Genomic DNA, 21,206 nt, shown 5'->3' with positions numbered 1-21,206 from the left:
TAGTAATTGTGTATTTGTTTGTCTGAAGAAGTGCGGAGATTATCTGCATGAAAGCGCTCACGTAGTAAAGCAGTTTTTATGAACGTTCTATCTGACTGCAGTTGGTGCCGTTATTTTCATGCATGATGTATATTCATATTTATTTAATTCTTGTCTAATGCAGTGATTCTGAATGATTTATTCTCAAATTATGGTGTTATGTATTATTGACGTTTTGAAGCCCAAACAATTGATACAATTAGCTAGAATGCTGACTTTAGGATTGTTTACATCTGTATTCTAGTGTCTGAATTAACGTTTTTTTTTTTTTTTATACCAGGTATATGGAGACATAGAGTACTGCAGCATCATTAAGAACAAGAACACTGGAGAGAGTAAAGGCTTGGGTTACGTGAGATTCCTTAAGCCATCTCAAGCTGCTCTGGCCATTGAGAACTGTGAGCGAAGTAAGAACACCTGTTGCACTTTGCAGTAGTTATATAATTTTTGAAACTTTTATGTTTTTTTTTAGCCTGTTGAGCCTGCATATTGTGTATGGTTTCATTACAAGAACTGCATTTGGTTTGCACAAAACTAAATTACTTGACACATGCAGTTTGGCTGAATTGACATGAAATGAGGACTACCAGCTAAACCTTTTACTGGTCTTTTTCCCATTCCTTCAGGTTGGACCATCACTGTAGATGATTGATATGTAGAGTGGTACAGGTGACGCAGCCTCCTTGTGAATGAATATCACTACTGAATTTGTTTTTTTAGACAGTATGTCAGTCAGTTGAGAGTCATTTGTCAAGGTAGCCCAGGTCCTTTTTGTAGAATCTTGCATGCTGAATTAACATTGCATTTACTTTAGACCTAACATTGCTAAACCTTCTTAATGTTTGTACAGCCTGGTTCATTCTCTTCTTTGTTCCTATTTAGCATTTTCTTGAAAGTTGAAGCCATAAGATTTATGTATTGGCATTTTCGTAAAGATCTTTTTTCAGCTAGAGTATTCAGGCTAATATTATGTTAAATGTTGTTGTGTCTTTCGGCTTATCCCGGTTAGGGGTTGCCACAGCGGAACTCCGGTCCGCTAATGTTTGGTAGTGGATTTTTACGTGCCGAGTTACCAGCCCTGACGCACAACCTTCAACGAAGGCACGCCCATTCACGCATACCTCCACACAGAAGACGTTCTAGCTGATAATCGAACGCGACAACGTCTTGCTGTGAGGCGACAACGCTACCGCAGCACCACTACCGCGGGTTTTAATATTATGGTAAAATGTCTAATATTATGTTAAATGTCTCGGTTGCAAATTAGTGGGTGCTGTTAACAATTACCATTAATGGGCAGAATCAGATTTAAAAAAAAGTTGATTGCAGATTTTGTGTCTTTTATTAGGTGTTCTTGATTTCCTATGCAGGCTGGTTAGTGAGAACTGCAATTGTCTTAGCCTAGTATCTACCTATGAACCTATAAACCTATCTGCCCTAGGGCATTTATAAGCCTAGCCAGAGTGTATTTGGCTTCCGCCTCCCTATTAGATTAGCCTACTGTGCCTCTGTAAAGTAGGTCACAGAAGGTACCCTTTTAAGATTAGTTTACTGTGCCTCTGTCTAGCAGGGACACAGGAGAGATCCCAGGGGTGAATTTGCGATTTCCCATCCATGCGTCCAATCCAAATTTCGCTTGAAGAGGGTCAGCGAGGGGCTATGTCTAACATGAATTGGGATTCTATTCCAGAGTGAGGGGAGCCTCTGGGAAATTAATCTGTCCCTCCAGCATGTCCTATTTATTTTTGTGCTGAGGTTTAGGTCCCTGGAGCGTGTAGCTCTAAGGGACTTGGATTTTTTGAGGTGGCGCATGTCCATTAATTCTGGGTTTGACATGACTTTGTACGTCAGGCATAGATCGCCTCTGAGTTAGGCGGTAAGCAACTGAGTAGAGCTGAAGTTTCTTTAGTCGAGCTGCATAGGACATCTGTTTGTAGCCCATGATCCTCTTGGTGATGTACTTTTGGGGTCTCTCCAGTTGCTGTTGCTGCAGGTGTCGGGTAAGGTACATCCCAAAAGGGGCATTGTTTTCAATTATGGGCCTGATGAGTGATGAGTAGAGGGGCACAATGACCTCTCTTGATCTAGATGCAAACCCTTTCGTGATAAGGTGGGCTATATAGAAGGTCTTTCTAACCACTTTGGCAACGTGATTATCAAAGGAGAGATTACTATCTACATTGGTCCCCAAATCTCTAATTACTTCTTCTGTACTTAATGGATTACCACCTATGTGGTAATTTGTGGGCACCTTGTTTTTCCCAAAGGGGATGACTATGCACTTTTTAGCATTTTGCTTGAGGCCGTGGTTCTGGCACCAAGCATCCGTCTCTGAGAGACCCTTTTCGAGGATGATTGTGTCAGCTGGAGATTCGATTATGGCCCCCAGTTTGCAGTCATCTGCGAACTTTGTCAGCCATAATCCCCCCGTGTTAGCCTGAACCTCAGAGAAGTATATACCGAACAAGAGAGGTCCCAGAACTGAGCCCTGTGGGACGCCACTTGTAACTGGTTTGGATTCGGACATGGCACCTGCGATTCTGACCATGTAGGTTCTATCTCTGAGCCAGTTTGCAACCCATCTTGTGATATAGGGGTTGATATTTAAGCTGGTAAGCTTATTTATGATGCCCGAGTGGGGTATTGTGTCGAAGGCTTTTGCGAGGTCCAGGTAGGCTGTGTGGACTACCTTGCCCTCATCTATGGCTTTGGTAACTGTTTCAAAGAAATCAACTAGGTTTAAGAGGCAAGATCTGCCCTTAACAAAGCCGAAATGGGTAGGGTCCAGTGTCTGGAGGCTCCCAATGTCTTTGTTTATGAGTTCCATGATAATACGCTCCATAGCTTTACAGACCAGACTAGTTAGGCTTATGGGGAGATAGTTTCCGGGGTCCGTTGTGGCACCACCTTTGTGAAGTGGGACCACTGTAGCTGTACGCCATTCTTTGGGTACATATCCTGTAGTAAGGCTAAATTTGAACAGTGACTTAATGTGAGGGTTCAGTTCTTCTTGGAGCTCGTGTAAGACACAGCCTGGGACACCGTCCGGTCCCATAGATGCTGTGTTTTTTGCTTTGGAGAGGGCAGCTTTCACCTGTGCATCTGTGATGTCAGGGAGGTTACATTCAGTTGGGATAGGCGTTTGCTCCTTTGGGGAGAAGGGGGGGGGGAGAAGTTTGCACTGAATCTGTCTGCCAGGATGTTGGCTATGTCTGTAGGTTCGGTATATTTTGTACTGTTATGCAACAATTCAGAGCATATCTGGGAGTTTCCGCCCATGTTTCTGACATAACTAAAGAAGGCCTTGTGATTATCTTTAGTGTCTAGGGCAATTTTTCTTTCAAAACTGGCCTTTGATGATTTTATGAGGGATCGAAGTTTCTTGCTAATACTGATCAGAGATGCCTTCCCTTTTTGGGATTTTGCTCTGTCATGTAGTAGCTTCCTCCTTCTGTTGTATAGCTTATTTATGGCTGGGGTCCACCAGACCGGTCTCCTGTTTTTGGAGGAGTGAGTCTTGGTTTTATTTGGGATAGCACGATCCATGCATTCCTGCAGGTGCTCATAGAATGCATTTGTAAAGGATTCTGCGGATTGGGCTGTATTATCCTCTGGCCCAGGGGCTTTGAAGGATTCCACCTCAGTCTTGAGAAGTGCAAAGTTGGCTTTGGAGAAATTCTTTACAGTGATTTCCTTGGCTGGGGGTGGGGACGGGATATGGATGTCCAGGGAAATTTGTTTATGGTCTGATCTTACCAATGAGGGGTTTACCTCTGGTGTGGAACATAGAAGTCCCTATGTTGGTGATGACCAGGTCCAATATGTTCCCTCTTGTGGGAGTGGTGACCAGTTGTTCCATTGCGTTAGAGTTTATAAATTCAAGGAACCGTTGGGCGAGGGTGTTTGGGCTTGAGTAGTTTTCCCAGTCAATGTTTGGGTAGTTGAAGTCACTCAGTAACATAGTGTTTGGAGAGACCTTCATATTCTCCAGTGTTCTCAGGAATGCCAAGTGGGGTTCCTGTAATAGGGAGGGTGTTCTGTAGCAGGCTACAAATTGAAAGGCAGTTTTTACCCACTGTTAGTTGCACATGGTTGGTTTCCGATGCTTCGTGCAGTGCCACTAACCTGGAGGTGTAGGTATCTTTGATGAATATAGATACTCCCCCTCCTTTTGTGCTTCGGTCCGAGTTTTGACTCTCACATATTTCTTTATAAAAACCCTGCTGCTGATCGAGAAACTATTTCCCAGGGCCCAAAGGGGTAAAGGCTTCCACGGCTAAGAATCCAGTTCCCTCTGACAGGGATTCTAGAGCATTAGACAGATGGGGGAAGAAAGTTTACACTTCTGCAACTTTAGCAGTGAGAGCTTTAAATTGCCAATTCCACAAATACCAACAATATTTAATGTCTCTGCTTAAACAGAAAATGAGTACAGTTTCAGAACATCCTGCAGGAGTTACTGCATGCAACTGAACAAGTGGGAAAACATACTTTGCAATGTGGTTTTGATTCATTAGAGGCTTCTTGTAGAGCAGCAGTTACAGGGTCTGTGATTTGAAGGCTTGCTTGGTTAAAAGAACAAGCTTTACCTGATCATGTCAAGGCTAAATTATTGGATGCTCCTTTACAGCAGGATTTTCTTTTTGGTGTTAAGGCAGAAGAGGTATTAAAGAAAATGGAGGATAAGGCAAAATCTATGCAAACAGTGAAGGATTTCTTACAGGTACAGCCACCTCGATTTAGTAGAAATTGGCCTTCAAAAAATTGGTCCTTTCCAGTGTCAGACAGACCACAAAGAGGCAGATACAGACGCCCAAGAGGCAGATCTCAGCCCCAAGGCTCTTACAGACCACAACAGTGGGGTGCACCAACCCCAAAAGGAGGTGAAGACAAGTCGCAACCTTACAGGAAACAGTCTCAATGACTTCCCCCTTCAAATGCCAAACTCCTTCCTTTTGGCAGCTTCCTTAGGGGGAAAACTAGCACTTTTTTCACAAAATTGGTATATAATCACCCAAGACAAATGGGTTCTGAACATTGTGTCTCAAGGTTACAGGTTCCACTTTCACACTCTACCAAGACTAAAAGGAATGCCAAACCTGCCACAAAATCAATGGGCAGAGGCACAAAAACAAATCACAGCACTCATGGACATGAGAGCTATTCAAAAGGTACCACCACAGGAGCAAGGACAAGGATTTTACTCAAGACTCTTTCTGGTTCCCAGAAAGGACAAAGCCTGGAGACCCATTCCGGGCCTTTCTTCTCTAAACACTTACCTGGATGTTCCGAAATTCAAAATGTTGACACTACAGCAGCTTCTTCCCTTGCTGGGCAAGAAAGCTTAGCTCGTGACTTTGGACCTCAAGGAGGCATACCTGCATGTCCCTATCAGACAAAACTGCAGAAGATACCTCAGATTTCTAGCTGGTTCAATGCACTATCAATTCTCTGCACTGCCCTTTGGCTTATCTACTGCGCCCAGGGTCTTCACAAAGTGCCTTGCACCAGTAATTGCATTTTGCAGGCAAAAAGGAATTCAAATTTATCCATACCTGGACAGCTGCCTGATTCAAGCAGAGAGCAGGGACATTCTTCTAAATCATCTGGCGTACGTAAAAAAGTTAAGTTGCCTGGGGTGCACAGTAAACGAAAAGAAATCAAAACTAGTGCCCTCACAACAGATAATATTCCTGGGTGCCAGCTTGAACACAATGGCCCAGATGGCTTATCTCACGCCAGACAAGCAAGGACAACTGACTCAATACTTTCATTTGATGGCAACAAAGACCCAACTCCCTGCAAGAAAAATTTTGCAGGTCTTGGGCTACATGGCATCTTGCATACTACTAATTCCATATGCCAGACTGCATATGAGGAAACTACAATGGTACCTAAAGAGTGTATGGTGTCAACACTGTCAAAGTTTGGAAACAGTTATACCACTAATTCCTTGCCTTCAACAGGAGTTTCGATGGTGGGCTCAAGCTTGTCACCTCAGCAAGGGACAGCCTTTTACTCAACCCACAGCCAGGCAAACACTGACAACAGATGCATCGGATTACCCCTGGGGAGCACACATGGCAGGAAAATGTATTGATGGCGAGTGGCCCACAGAGCAAAGACATCTCCACATCAATCAAAAAGAGATACTAGCTGTACAAAATGCAATTATAGCTTTCAAGGACCTGCTGCATCCAGGACAACTACTACTAAAGACAGACAACACCACAGTTATGTGGTACATAAACAAGCAAGGGGGCACACACTCCTACCCCCTCTGCAGACAAGCCATGACCTTGTGGAACACAGCTCTAGACTACCAAGTTCATCTGCAAGCACAATTCCTGCCATGAGAGAAAAACACACTGGCAGACGACCTAAGCAGAAACATCATGGACCCCCACGAATGGGAATTGAATCCACAAATATTCAGAATGATAACACAAAAATGGTGGAGCCCGGACATAGATCTGTTTGCATCCCCAATGAACTGCCAGTTACAGAAATTCTGCACAAGGAGTTACCATCCACAAGCATGGAAAGTGGATGCCATCTCATTCAGCTGGAAAAACTTGCAAGTATACGCTTTCCCTCCTTTACCTCTCCTTCCAAAGGTACTCGTAAAAGCCAGGCAAGAAGAGCCAAAGATGATCCTGATTGCACCAGACTGGCCACGCCAGCACTGGTACCCAATCTTAAAGAACTTAGCACAAGAACCACCCTGTATCTTGCCTCACATCCCACAGTTGCTGACACAGCACAACAATCAGATACTTCACAGCCAGCTAAAGACCTTAAACCTAGCTGCATGGAAAATGCCTTAGTTAAGCAAGCAATGCCTCTCTTCAAAGCTGTTATGGATGTCATTCTGGAGGCCAGAAGGCCTAGCATCTGGAAAGCCTACTCGGATAAATGGAAGAGATTCTGTGCCTGGAACCAAGCGCACAGCCTTGACTCTCTTGTCCCAAACATTCCTCAGATACTTCAATACTTAACTGAGATGCTGGACAAGGGCCTCTCCTTCTCATCCATCAAGATCCACGCCTCAGCCATTTCTGCTCATTACAACATGGCTCCACCAATGTTTTCTAATCCTTTGCTCAAACAGTACCTCAAAGGGGCTAAAAACATAAGACCGCCCCGTAGAGCACCTACACCAACTTGGGACCTCAACTTTGTTTTGGAAAAATTAACTTTGAGCCAGCTAACACAGCAGAATTAAAATACATTTCTTGGAAAACTGCTCTGCTACTGGCAATAACATCAGCACGAAGAGTTTCAGAATTACAGGCACTAATGGCAGTGGAACCTTTCCTCATTTTCCACCAGGACAGGGTGTCTTTAAGAACTAACCCTATGTTTATGCCAAAGGTGGTATCAAGTGTGGCTCTAAACCAAACTATTCACTTGCCAACTTTTTATCCAAAACCACAGAACAAAGGGGAGAGATTACTACATTCTTTGGACATTCACAGGCAGTTACGATTCTACTTGGACAAAACCAAAGCTTTCAGAAAATCTGAGCAATTATTGGTAGCATATGCTGCAGGAGCACAGGGAAAAGCCATTTCAAAACAGACCATTTCAAAATGGATAGGACATTGTATACGTTTCTGCTATACTCGCCATGGGAAACCTGTACCTAGCAGCATTAGATCTCACTCCACCAGGGCAACCGCCACTTCAACTGCCTACCTCAGAGGAGTACCTACCAAGGATATTTTGGGAGCAGCAACATGGAGTTCTGTGCATACCTTCACCAAGCATTACCATTTGCCCTTATACTCCAAATCCAGAGCTGGCCTCGTCACTGCTATGTTGCAGGGCCTTATAGCCACCCCTAATGCCTTATAGATCCAGCCTCCCTCAGCTTTGGGATTCCACCCAAGTGTAATGACTGCAGCAGTGTAACATGATGAACATAGAACAGTTTTGTACCTACCATAAATGTTGATGTTCAAGTGTAAACACTGTTGCAGTCCAGGTTACCCTCCCTCCTTCCCCTCTTACTTTCTGGTACGTACCTAGGTCATCTACCCTTTACTACCTATGGGGAGTATTTGCTGGTAACTGAGAATGATGGTTTGCTCTTCTTTTGTATATTTTAATAGCAATTTGAATTGCCTACCTATTTGGGGGCACCTGACATCTGGGGCAAGAAAAACTGAAGAAAATGGCGTCTGCTGCATCTTGTATACCCTGTCGCACTGACGTCAGGGAGGAGGCGACCGCATCCGACGCCGGACCAAGACTTTGGAACTCAGGCCGACTGGGGAACTGCCTGACTGCAAGATAACCCAAGTGTAATGACTGCAGCAGTGTTTACACTCTAACATCTACATTTATGGTAGGTACAAAACTGTACTTTCCTACTAACATTAGACCACATTCCACCAGGGCAGCAGCCACTTCAACTGCCTACCTTAGAGGGGTACCCACCAAAGATATCTTGGAGGCTGCAACTTGGAGTTCAGTGCACACCTTTATCGAGCATCATCACTTGCCTCTTTATTCTAGATCCAGAGCTGGCTTTGCCACTGCAGTGCTGCAGGGCCTCATAGCCACCCCTAATCCTCTATAGAACCAGCCACCCTGTCTCAGCTTTGGGATTCTACCCAAGTGTAATGACTGCAGCAGTGAAACACGATGAACATAGTACAGTTTTGTACCTACCATAAATGTAGATGTTAGAGTGTCTTCACTGCTGCAGTCCAGGTTACCCACCCGCCATCCCCTCTTTCTTAGCTGGAACTTATTTATACCTTTCAACCTATACTACCTATGTGTTGTATTTGCTGGTAACTGAAGGTTTTGTTTACCTTTTTTGCATGTTTTATTACCATTATGTATTGCCTACCTATTTGGGGGCACCTGACATCTGGGGCAAGAAAAACTGAAGAAAATGGCGTCTGCTGCATCTAATATACCCGTGGCGCACTGACGTCAGGGAAGAAGCGACAGCAACCGACGCCAGACCAAGACTTTGGAGCTCTGGCCGACTGCAGGACCACCTGATGGCAGGATAACCCCAAGTGTAATGACTGCAGCAGTAAAGACACTCTAACATCTACATTTATGGTAGGTACAAAACTGTAATTTCTAATGTATTTGCCTTTTTATTGAGATGCAGTATGCAAAACAACATGTGATATGTTGGGAAAATGCTGTGGAACATTAGTTACATTTTTTAACTGTTGATAAACAAGTTTATTTATTAACTGTGTAAATGTGTACATTGTCTAATGCTGTTTGAAAGTCAATAAGCTTGGTCACATGATTTCCTTAAATGGAGTCTGGCTTCCTGAATATTAATCTTCTCTCTTGGATATGCAACCGTGTCCTCTGGAAAGACATCACCTAAATTCAAACTTAAACTGTAGGAAAGCATTTTTGAGGATTTATAAAGTAGAGAGACTGACTGTTTATTCTGAAGGTTAGCAGATGTTCTTTTTGTTTCACTGTTGCAGTCATCACACTTGGGTTATCTGCCTGCAGGTAGCCCTCAGTCGGCCCGAATACCAGAGTCTTGGGATTTCTGCTTCAGAAGCTGTCGCCTCTTCCATGATGTCAGGGGTATAAAACATGCAGCCGATGCCATTACATCAGCTTTTCTTGCCGCGCGGGAGCCCGAAGCAGAAGCAGTTCTCAAGTGCCGGTCGGCCGCTACCTGAAATTTTGGTTTTTCAAGTTTCAAACCTGAAGTCTTCTAAAGCTAAGTTACCCCATTGGGGATCCTTTTTTCTTGCTCTAACTGATGTCAGAAAAAGTTAACAATGGTCTTGCCTGTGGAAAGCAAATACCTCGCAGAGATTTTCATTCTTACTGCGTCACCTGTTTAGGCCCAGACCACAACGTTCCTCACTGTCGGTTTTGTGCCTTGTTCAATGCCCGAACTATTCGTTGTCTGGCTATCTTTGTCGCCAAATTCTTTTGCTCTCATTCTCCGCATTCCGAAATGGCTTCATTAAGCCATCCGACTACCGATCTTCCGAAAAAACGTAAGGATAAAGACAGAGACATACCGCATATGTCCAAAACTGCCGCCGACGCTTCCGTTAAGCTAGTCGCCAGTCCGCCGGTACTCAGTGAGGTGCTTTCGCGGCCCCTGATACCCGCTTCTACAGATTTGCAGGCCTCTACTGAGACCCATTCCGAGTCCGGTATGCCGCGAGATGCTTCTTCGACTATGGGACCTGCAGATGTCTCTCTCTTGTATGGGTCCGGAGCTGCTGTGTAGGTACTGGCTTGTGAGGGTGTAGTCAGGCCTTCCGATGTTCATATTAAACCTACTACTTCATTTTTGAATAAAGCTACCGAATTTCTCAGGCCCAGAGTTTGCACTACGCCTAAGAAACCGATGACCAAAGCACATTCTCAAGCTCCTGTGCCTCAGAAACAAATGCTTAGAATGGCTGAAGACCTTATTACTTTAATTATGGGAAGCCAGCCTTCCCCCTCTAAAAGACAAAGAATTGGTTTTCCTTCTGATTCTACAGACCACAAGTCCGATGACTCTGACCCCTCTGATTTACCAGGACATACCCTTATCCACCTATGATGCAGAGGACTTTTGTTTCGGTGAAACCTTGCATACCCTACCAGAGCATTTCCACTGGGATTGCCAGGACTACCCTCAATCAAAAAAGAGACTTGGGTAAGTTTTATACTTGCCTCAGCACAGGCCTCTAGCTATACCCCCCTGTCCTGGATATTGTAGATGATGTCTTCATGGAATCCAGTCTTATCCCTGATACTTTACCTCCAGCTCCTAGAAAGCTTGACAGGTACTACAGAGTTCCTGACTCTCACAAATTTCTCTTTAAAATCTTACTGCAGATCCAGAGACCATTTCCCAGGGACCTAAAGGTATTAAGGCTACTACAGCCAAAAACCCTATCCCTTCGGACAGGGATTCTAGGACTGTAGACAGATGGGGTAAGAAGGGATATACCTCTGCAACTCTTGCCATCAGGGCTTTAAATTGCCAGTTTCACATGTTGAAGTACCAGCAGCATATTATGGAAGTAATTAAACAAAAAATGTTGTTGATTCCTGATTGTGCAGAAAATAAAGATTTACAAGAGTCAATGTATTCTGCTAACCAAGTTGGTAAGCATACATTGCAGTGTTGTTTTGATTCCTTAGAAGTATCTTGCAGGGCTGCTGTCACTGGGTCTGTTCTGAGAAGGCATGCTTGGCTGAAGGAACAAATCTTGCCAGACCATGTCAAAGCAAAATTACTAGATGTTCCATTAAATCAAGAATGTCTGTTTGGCACAAAAGCAGAAGAAGAAGTTCTTAAAAAGATGGAGGAAAAAGCTAAATCTATGCAACTGTTAAAGATTTCTTACAGGTACAGACATCTAGATTCAATAGGCATTGGCCTTCAAAGAACTGGTCCTTTCCAGTCCCTCCCAGGCCTTCTCAGTCCAAACCCAGGGGCAACAGACCACAAAGACTACAGTCTCAGGGTATGCACAGATCTAAACAATGGAGTGCTCCCACCTCATAAACAGGGAGTGGTAAGCCACCCTCTTATGGAAAAAGTTCACAATTACTTCTCCTGCATCCTTCTCAGCCATGCCCAAGTACTTGCAACTATAGGAGGAAAACTCGCCCTTCATGCAAAAAAAAAAAACTGGGAATACATTACCTAGGACTGTTGGGTCTTAAACATTGTATCCCAGGGATACAGATTCTACTTCCATTCACTGCCAACCCTAAGGGGATTGCCAGACCTTCCCCTAAATCAGTGGGCAGAGGCCCAAAAGAAAGTACTTTCTCTTCTCAGTATCAGGGCTATTCAGCCTGTTCCAACAGAGCAAAGGGGACAGGTTTCTACTCCAGACTGTTTCTGGTGCCCAGAAAAGAAAGCTTTAGGTGCTGTATCCTGGACCTGTCCATTCTCAACGCCTTCCTGGTGGTACCAAAGTTCAGAATGCTTACACTCCAACAGCTGCTGCCTATGCTAGCCAAGGACTCTTGGCTGATCACCCTAGATTTAAAAGAAGCTTATCTGCACATCCCCATAAGGGAATCTTGCAGGAAATATCTACGTTTCAGGGCAGGGTATATGCACTATCAGTTCTCTGCACTTCCCTTTGGCTTATCTACTGTGCCCAGGGTATTCAGAAAGTGCCTGGCTCCAGGCATTGCTTACTGCAGACAGAAAAACATTCAAATTTACCCATACTTGGACGATTGCCTGATTCAGGCGGAGAGTCAGGAATTGCTACTTCAGCACCTGACCTTTGTAAAGAGACTTCTAACTTCTGTGGGGTATACCATCAACGAAAAGAAATCACATCTGGTACCCAGCCAAGAAATTGTATTCCTGGGAGCAAGCTTGAACACAACTTCCCAGATGGCATTCCTCACTCCAGAAAAGCAGGTTTATTTGACAAATTACTTCAACCAGTCAAACCCAGCCAAACCAAGAAAAATACTGCAAGCCCTTGGGTTCATGGCCTCATGCATTCTACTAATTCCATATGCAAGACTGCATATGAGGAAACTTCAGTGGTACTTAAAAAGTCTCTGGTGTCAACATTCTCAGGACCTGGAAACAGTGATTCCGATCATTCCTTGCCTAAGGACAGAGTTTCTTTGGTGGGCAGAGGCCTGCAACCACAACAAGGGACTCCCTTTCAGTCAACCCCCCGCCGCCCAAACCCTGACAGACTCATTAAACTATGCATGGTGGGTCTCGCATGGCAGGCAAATGCATTCAAGGCAAATGGAGCCCAGGATAAATGCACCTGCATATCAGTCAAAAATAAATGTTAGCTGTACAGAATGCTCTGGCAGCCTTCAAATACCTTATCCTTCCAGACAACTCTTGATAAAGACAGACAAAACCACAGTCAAGTGGTACATAAACAGGCAGGGGGGAACTCATTCCTACCCACTCTGCAGGTTAGCCATGGCTCTGTGGAACACAGCCTTGAGCAACCAAGTTCACCTGCAAGCTCAATTCCTGCCAGACAAACACAATACACTGGCAGATAAGTTGAGCAGAAATCTAATGGACCCGCACGAGTGGAAACTGGAACCCAATTCATTCAAGCTTCTAATGCACAGGTGGGGGACACCAGAGGTGGACCTCTTTGCTTCTCCCCAGAACCATCAATTGAGCACATTTTGCACCAGAACTCACCACAGCCAAGCATGGAAAGTGGCTGGCCCTATCCTTTACATGGGAAAACCTCTCAATTTATGCCTTTCCCCCTCTGCCCCTCCTCTCGAAAGTACTACTCGAGATCAAACAGGACAGGCCAAGGACAATCCTTATTGCACCAGACTGGCCATGCACCCACTTTTACGCAGTCTGACAACAGTGCCACCCTGGCACCTGCATCAGCCCCCTCCCTGCTGTCCCAGCAAGAGGGCCAGATTTTGCATCCTCAGCTGCAAACCTTGAACATAGCAGCATGGCTTATTCCCTGAATACATCACCAGCAACCCTCAGCAAACAGGTGCTGGATGTCATCCTTGTGGCCAGGAGGCCTAGTAGTAGGAAATCCTATTCAGAAAAGTGGAAAAGATGCTGTTCTTGGAGCCAGTCTCAGGGGAAGGACACAGCAGTGCCCACCTTACCGCAAATCCTAGATTATCTAGCAAAGCTGCTCCACAAAGGCCTGTCCTTCTCATCCATTAAGATTCATGCCTCTGCCATCTCAGCTCATTACAATACTGAGCCAATCCTCTTCTCTCACCCTCTGGTCAGACGGTTCCTGAGAAGAGCTAACAATTTAAGACCCCCGAGGAGAGCTCCCACTCCTGCCTGGGACCTTAACTTTGTACTAGAGAAGCTCACGCTTCTCCCTAGTGAGCCTGCTGCTACAGCAGAGTTAAAATTCTTCTCTTGAAAAACAGCCTTACTTCTAGCCATCACTTCAGCAAGAAGAGTGTCTGAGTTGCAGGCAATTATGGCTGTGGGAACCCTTTATCTTCCATGCGGACAGGGTTTCCCTCAGGATTAACCCATCATTTATGCCCAAGGTGGTATCCAGTGTGGCTTTAAACCAATCCATCCATTTATCAACCTTTTTTCCTAATCCTCAGAATAAAGGGGAAAGGATCCTGCACTCCTTGGACGTGCACAGACAGCTTAGGTTCTACCTTGACAAGACTAAACTGTTCAGAAAGTCTGACCAGCTGCTAGTCAGCTTTGCTACAGGGGCAGAGGGCAAGGCCATTTCAGTGCAAACCATCTCCAAATGGATAGCACAGTGCATCCATTTCTGCTACAAGCACCATGGAAAACCTACCCTACAGGGGAACGGAACCCATTCCACTAGGGCTACCTCAACCTCTACAGCATTTCTCAGGGGAGTACCTACCAGGGACATTCTGGAAGCTGCAACCTGGAGTTCAGTACACACCTTCACCAAGCATTACCATTTGCATATCTTTTCTAAATCTAGAGCTGGGTTTGCTACAGCAGTCTTGCAAGGCCTGCTAGCCAGCCATAATACTTCTTGACTGCCTCCACCCTTCCTCAGCTTTGGAAATCAATCCAAGTGTTATGACTGCAACAGTGAAACACGAAGAACATAGTACAGTTGTGTATACTTACCATAAATGTAGATGTCCGAGTGTATTCACTGTTGCAGTCCTGGTTACCCTCCCTCCAGCCCTCCGACTTTTCTATACTTTCTACCTATCCTCTTTTTTTGGCCATATCTTATGGCAATGGTGTTTACTTTTTACTGGAGGTGTTCCACACCATGTAATTGCTCCCTATTTTGGGGGCCCCTGACATCTGGGGCAAGAAAAACTGATGGAATGGTGCCGGCTGCATGTTTTATACCCCTGACGTCATGGAAGAGGTGACCGCATCCGACGCAGAAATCCCAAGACTCTGGTATTTGGGCCGACTGAGGACTACCTGCAGGCAGATAACCCAAGTGTGATGACTGCAACAGTGAATACACTCTAACATCTACATTTATGGTAAGTGTACACAACTGTACTTTATAGGAGTGACTGCTGGAAGATATCCTTGGTAACCGAGCTTAACTTTTCTGCCCATAAGGACTATAAACATTTCATTTTGAAATTTAAAAGCCAGAAGTATTAAGAACACTGCATTTCTTTTAGCTACATGCAGATAGTTTCTAGTTTAGGTGTTGGGCAGTCTTTTTTCTTTCTAACCATTGAGTTTTTTTGGACGTTTTATTTACATTTTTGTGCAAACCACTTGCTGTTTCTATATGTTCTTGGAAACTAAATGCTTCAGCATATTTATTTCGTAAAGAATTTTATTTAAAATTGAATGATTTCATATGATAGTTTATTTGATATTTAAAAGGTTTATGCATTTTGCATGTACCTGTAGCTTTCTGGTTCATTGAGAAAGGTGATTGAATTATTTATTTAAATGTTCACTTATTTTTAAGCATAGCAATAAGATATTATTTTTGTTATTTTTGACAAACCAATTGCAGTGGGATAAACCCTGGGAAGGAAGAAGTTGGTAATGGAAAGTCATTTTATGCTCCACCCACCCACACATTCAGATAAATATTGCATGTATGGGTCTTTCCAAAGTTCGGCTGCTGTGGTGCAGCGGTTAGCATTGCCGTCTCACAGCAAGAGGTTCTCCGGTTCGATCCTTGACTGGAGTGCCTTTTGTGCAGAGTCTGCATGTCCTCCCTGTGGTCGCGTGGGTTTCCTCCCACATCCCAAAGACATGCTGTAGGTGGATCGGACACACTAAATTGGCCCTAGGAGTGAGTGTGTGCGTATGTGTGCCTTCTGTGGAAGGTTGGGCACCGGGATGGCAAGTCAACACTGTAAAAATTCCACTGCCAATCATGAGCTGGCAGGTGATCCGCTGTGGCGACCCCTAACCGGGAAAAAGCTGAAAGAAGAAGATGGGTCTTTACAAAATAATTCTGGTCAGGTTTAATGAATGTTTGTTTATTAAGGTTACAGTGGCTTGGACTGAAGTGGAGAAATCCTTGGGAGCCAGTGATTATAGTTCTTATCCTTGGCTATAAATTGTAGAAATTATCTGGGTATGGCAGGTGTTCACTATTACTCAAGGCAGTGCTCCATATTGCTACTTTTGTATTACATCAGTATTGAGAGCAATGGTGTGAGAGTTCGGACCCATAACGTCTATTTGTCATCTGTTAGTTGGTGTTAGCAGGTTGGATTGTAAACTGGTTTGCAACCTATTTGGTAGATAACAACAGGAACTTGTAAATTGGACTTGTACAGCCTATAACACAGTTTTGAGCACTAATATGTGTATACCACTGCTGTCGCAAGGTAAATGTACATTATAATTTGTGCAGCAGTTATTGTTAGGCAGAATGGTTAGGAAAAAGGCATAAATGTGTTTGGGAAGAATGTTGGTGTCACAGTTTAGGAGTGCAAAACCAATGGGCTTTCTTATGCCATTATGTCCCCAAGAAGGACATGCTTAACACCCTTGTGTGCAGTTGAAATGCAGTCTACTGAGATTGGAGAATGCATCTGTAAGTGCAGAGCTTGCAGAAAATCAGTTAACCTTAAAATGCATATCAAACTGAAAAGACTGAAGATAGAGGTAAAAAGTGTCAAAGTAGCTTGAGGCAAAAGTAGAAGGAACGAGAAGCTGGAAAAAGAGAGGAGTGGTGGACGAATGACAGGGATGTGCTGGCACTTCTCCAAAGGCATATAAACACTGGGTTGAGGTTGAACACTAGATAATAAGAGTAGTGTCAAAAATTTCCCCCAGTAAAAATGGGGATGATTTTTGATAGCTCTGTTGGATGTTTGAAATGGTTAATAGTTGACAGCAAACTGGCCATGGTGCTGGGTGATATTTATTTATTTATTTTCTAACTACTCTGCTTGTGAGTAAAGCAAAATATGTATATTAACTTGTTATAATGTTGTAAACTGCCTCCAAAAGTTTATAGAAGAGTTTCAGAGAATGGGGGGGGTAGTTCTAAGCCTGACCAACTTTCTAAATTCTGAGCGTTATTTTGTCTGTGAAGCTGTAAAGAGAGTTATTTCATCTTGTAAAGTACTGATTTGCAGAATCGTAGTGCTGTGTTTTGACATCGTTTCAAATCGATTGAGCCACGTCATTGAAAAGTGTGGAATTTTCAAGTGTGCAACTCTGAGTCGTCATGAAGTTCTTATTCCTACAGAAGAAAACTCCAAAGGAAATCCATGAATGTAGTATGCAAACATCGAGTGACAAGTGCCCTTCCTACTCAACTGTGAAGAAGTGGTGTGCAAACTTTTGTCATGAAGATTTCGAGACCAAAGATGCAGCAAGGTCTGGGAGGCCTCAAATGGTGTCAACTCCTGAAATTGTTGACCATGTCCATGACCTGATTTTGGCAGGTTGGCAAATATTGGCTTAAACAATTGCTGAGCAACTACAGATATCCAGAAAATGTGTTGGGTTTGTAATCCATGCGCAGCTGTGTAGGAAGAAGAGCCAAGTGAGTGCCCAAATGTTTGCCGAGGAGAAAAGATGCCGAGTTGGCACCTCCAAGTTGATTTTGCTGCATTTTCATTGAGTTGGTGCCAATGTTTTGGAATGACTAGTTACTGTTGATGAAACACATTTGCACCATATGATTCTGAGACAAAATAATCCATGCAGTGGTGGCACACTGTTTCACCAAGGCTGAAGAAATTCAAGACACAAAGGTTGGCAGGAAAGGTCATGGCTACAGTGTTTTGGGATCAGGAAGGTATTGTAATGACAGTCTTCCAAGGCACCAACCAGTTAATGCAGAATACTACTATGACTTGCTATGCCAATTAAAGGAGGCATTGAAAGAAAAAAGGAAAGGGAAGCCGCAGAAAGGAATTCTGTTTTTGCAAGACAGTTCACCTGTTCACAAGACTGGCAAAATAATGGATGTTTTGACAAAATAGGAGTTTGAGTGCATAGACCATCTACCCTACTCACCAGATTGCTCTGTTTCCTTTTTCCAAACCTTGAAAGGGCGGCAATTTTCAAGTGATTCAGAGGTGATAGCAGCAGTGGAGCAGTGTTTCAGTGACCAGACTTTAGACTTTTTTCTTTTTTTGGCAGTTTGGGGTTAATATGTTGAATAACTTGTAAGTTTCATGGCTTCATGTCATTTCCTTCTAGGTTGATCTTAGAACTTGTCAGCACCCCCCTTATAGAAGAAAGGCAGACAGCAGTGTAAGTTGTTATATTGCAGAAATAAGCATTTACTTTAGATAAGATGGTGATGTGGATGTTGAGTCATTATAAAATACTGGAAAATCTTATGATAAAGAAGCAGGGTACTCCGTACTTAGCATGAGGTCTAGAAGCAAGGTACTCAGTACTTAGCATGAGGTCTAGAAAATCAGATTAATGGATTGGGAGTGTAGCACTACTGAGGAAATGGGGGGGGGGTTAACTCTCTCTCTAGATAGCAACTGCATAAGTGGTACCCAGTATCACACATGGGCGTAAGGGAACTCATAAGGCAGTCTAAAACCCTTACAGTAGGTTGCAAGGCAGAATGGTAAAACTTTGTCTCAGTTATACAATATGGTCTTTGAGGAAAATGCTTCTGGTGCAAGTAGATGAGGCATGTTTGGTCCAGATGTCCACAACATGTTGCAGAACAGTGACCATTTGAGGGAGTTAATACAAGTAGCAATACAGTAGTGCTAGGCTTTCTTAAACTGAATGTGATCCATATTTTCACAAGTGCTTATACCCTATCGGGTTAGTATGTAGTTAAACCAATGCTAACAGATATACTGCCTGAAATGTAGCTGTTAAACCTGGAGTTGTTGGAATAAATCATTAACTGGCAGGACTCTCTACTCTTGTTAGTGCCTTGGGAGATAGAGACACATTTTCAAGTAACACTGGCCAGCTTTAATTTGGACAAGGAAGGGAGAGGGTGGAGACGAGCAGTTAGCAGTGTTTGATAACTAAGCATATGTTGTAGTGTGGTAATGATTTTGGTACACAATATACTATGCAACTCTGGTTGTAGGCAGACAAGCATAAAGGCAGTCGCGTGGGAATGATAGCAGGAGTGAGACAAGTCAATGTTCACATCTCCTGTAGAAGCTAGTAATGTGGCTTTGCCAGGAAAATAGCTAGGTTTTTGTAAAAAGGCTGGACCAGAGCCACAGATATCAGAAGGTACTAGGCTTCAAGGTAAGAAATGGGAGAGTCTAAATCTGGGACACAGTTGTTCAAAAGTAATGAATTCCCTTTGAATGGATTATTGGAGAGTATTATGAAGAGAGCGTTAAGGCAGGCACAGCTTTCATGCCCCAGTTTACAAAGCTTGAGGTAGTTTGTCTCTGGTAAGGATACTTCTAATCCCAAAGGACAATCTGTATTCCTAAAAAAAAAAAAAAAAAAAGATTGCTATACAGAAACTGGATCCATAATGAGTGAACTGGTGGGAAATGTGATGCAGTGTTTGGTAGTGCCAGAGACCTATCAGGCACTTACAGCCAGTAGTCATAATTCTATATCTGAAGTAGTTAACTTCATTTTATCTGCAACCTGTGGGTATTCGGATCCATATCGGATCCGAGCCGGCAACTTATTTTCTAGCATCTGCTCCGAGCTCCTCCCCCTACCCATAATACACCACCATCTCCTATCTTCCCTCAGATCTTGTTTGCCACACCATAGTGAGCATCATGGTCTCCTTTGCTCTGAACTTCAGGGATTGTAAGTGTGTTTATTTCTACCTTTCTGTGTGAAAGTGGTCGTTAGTTCCCCCCTCCCCCCCTTTTTAGTGTACGCTGTTCGTCAGTTCTAGTTTAAAAAAAAAAAAAAATTTTATTGAGTAGTTTCTAGGCCCACTTCCCTTCAGTGTGTGCTTGTGTGTTGTGCTTTCTCTTTAGGGAGTGGCTGTTAGTTTTGGGCTATGGCTGATCAGCCTAAGACAGTCTTTAAAAAATGTGACCATAAGCTCTCACCCGGCTGATGGTCACACTCTGTGTGTAATCTGTTTGGGAGTGCCTCATTTATCGAACCAGTGTGCAATTTAGGCAGTCTTTAACCTGAAGGCCCTCAGGGATAGGAAGGCCAAATTGGTTGCTAAGGGTCTCCTCCATGCTGGATTCTACCACAGCCTCAGTCTCTGGTACTCCTGCCAAACCACCCACTCAGACAGGGACTCAAACTCCTGCTTGTGGTGGTGTGGGGGAGGAAAAAGAAAGAGAAAGACGCGAGGAAGACAGAGAGGAAGAGGGATAGGCCTCGTAAGAGGTCTCTGGATAGGGAACCCTTCCGTAGTCCACCATCAAAGACTCTTAGACCAGCTTCTCCTAGGCTCCGCTCACCCCGTTTCTCACTGGAGCCGATGGAATCTTCGGATCCGAGGCCTTCCTCACCCTTGCTTCCAAGACCAGCCAGATCAGAGTCTGTCACCTCTTCGCGATAGACACTGAGCCTATCGGACTTGGACATGGACAGGATAATGCGGAGATTCATTCAGACCCAAATACAGATGGGAGTCTTGCCAGACCCTCTCCTTCTGGAGGGAGGACCTCCATGCCCTTCTTCCATCCCATTTCTCCTTCCCCGATCCGTGCGACTGCTTTGGGGTTTTTGGATCCGAGACTCTTTGGAGCTGGTAGCTCGGTGCCGACGTTTCCTCTAACCTCGTCTCCGGCTGTTATGAGTTCCTCGGATCCGGCTAGTTTGTATCCGAGTGACTCTCGGAGTCGTGGACAGGGAGTCTGGCCCGAGGGAATGGATTCATCTTCGGCTCCGACCTCTTCAAATCCGAACCGTTCCCTTGGAGCTTAGGCTACCCTCGCTTCGGCTCCAATCCCCGCTGTGGACCTGGGGAGAGTTTCTTCCTTGCTGGGTGCCAAGGAGGTGCGCTCTCCTTCGGCATTTGAAGTGGTGGAGAGGGTTCTCTCCCAGGGATTGAGACCTTAGCCCATCTCCTCTGATTCCACCCAGACTCCACTGGATTTGGCAATGACTTCCTTCAACCTGTCTCAGGGACAGCCCGTGCCAGAGGAGCCCCAGGTTATTTCCCTTGAACCCCTCCGCAGCTCACGAGTCCTCTTCAGAGAGTCCCACTGAAGAAGGCCCCCCATAAGCACAAGTGCAAAAGGAGGCACTTTGACTCCCCTGAGTCCCTCGCTACGGACACTGATTTAGATGGAGAAGGTTCCCCCAGGTCACCTCCCAAGGATGTCTCCTT

At 44.4% G+C, this 21,206-nt stretch overlaps 1 protein-coding gene across 2 annotated transcripts in view; it reads left to right on the top strand.

Moving 5' to 3' along the window:
• RBM45 (RNA binding motif protein 45) overlaps positions 1–21,206 on the top strand; it is a 687,506-nt gene that overhangs the window by 138,925 nt on the left and 527,375 nt on the right. For both annotated transcript variants that reach the window (XM_044075431.1, XM_044075430.1), the window contains exon 3: positions 320–446. In XM_044075431.1, coding sequence (XP_043931366.1) covers positions 320–446 — 127 coding nt within the window. The remainder of the gene's footprint in view (positions 1–319; positions 447–21,206) is intronic.

The sequence above is a fragment of the Protopterus annectens genome, chromosome 6.part1 (assembly GCF_019279795.1).
Source record: "Protopterus annectens isolate FY-2018-M chromosome 6.part1, PAN1.0, whole genome shotgun sequence".
NCBI classification, from domain to species: domain Eukaryota; kingdom Metazoa; phylum Chordata; order Ceratodontiformes; family Protopteridae; genus Protopterus; species Protopterus annectens.
This window is presented reverse-complemented; position numbering and strand designations above follow the sequence as displayed.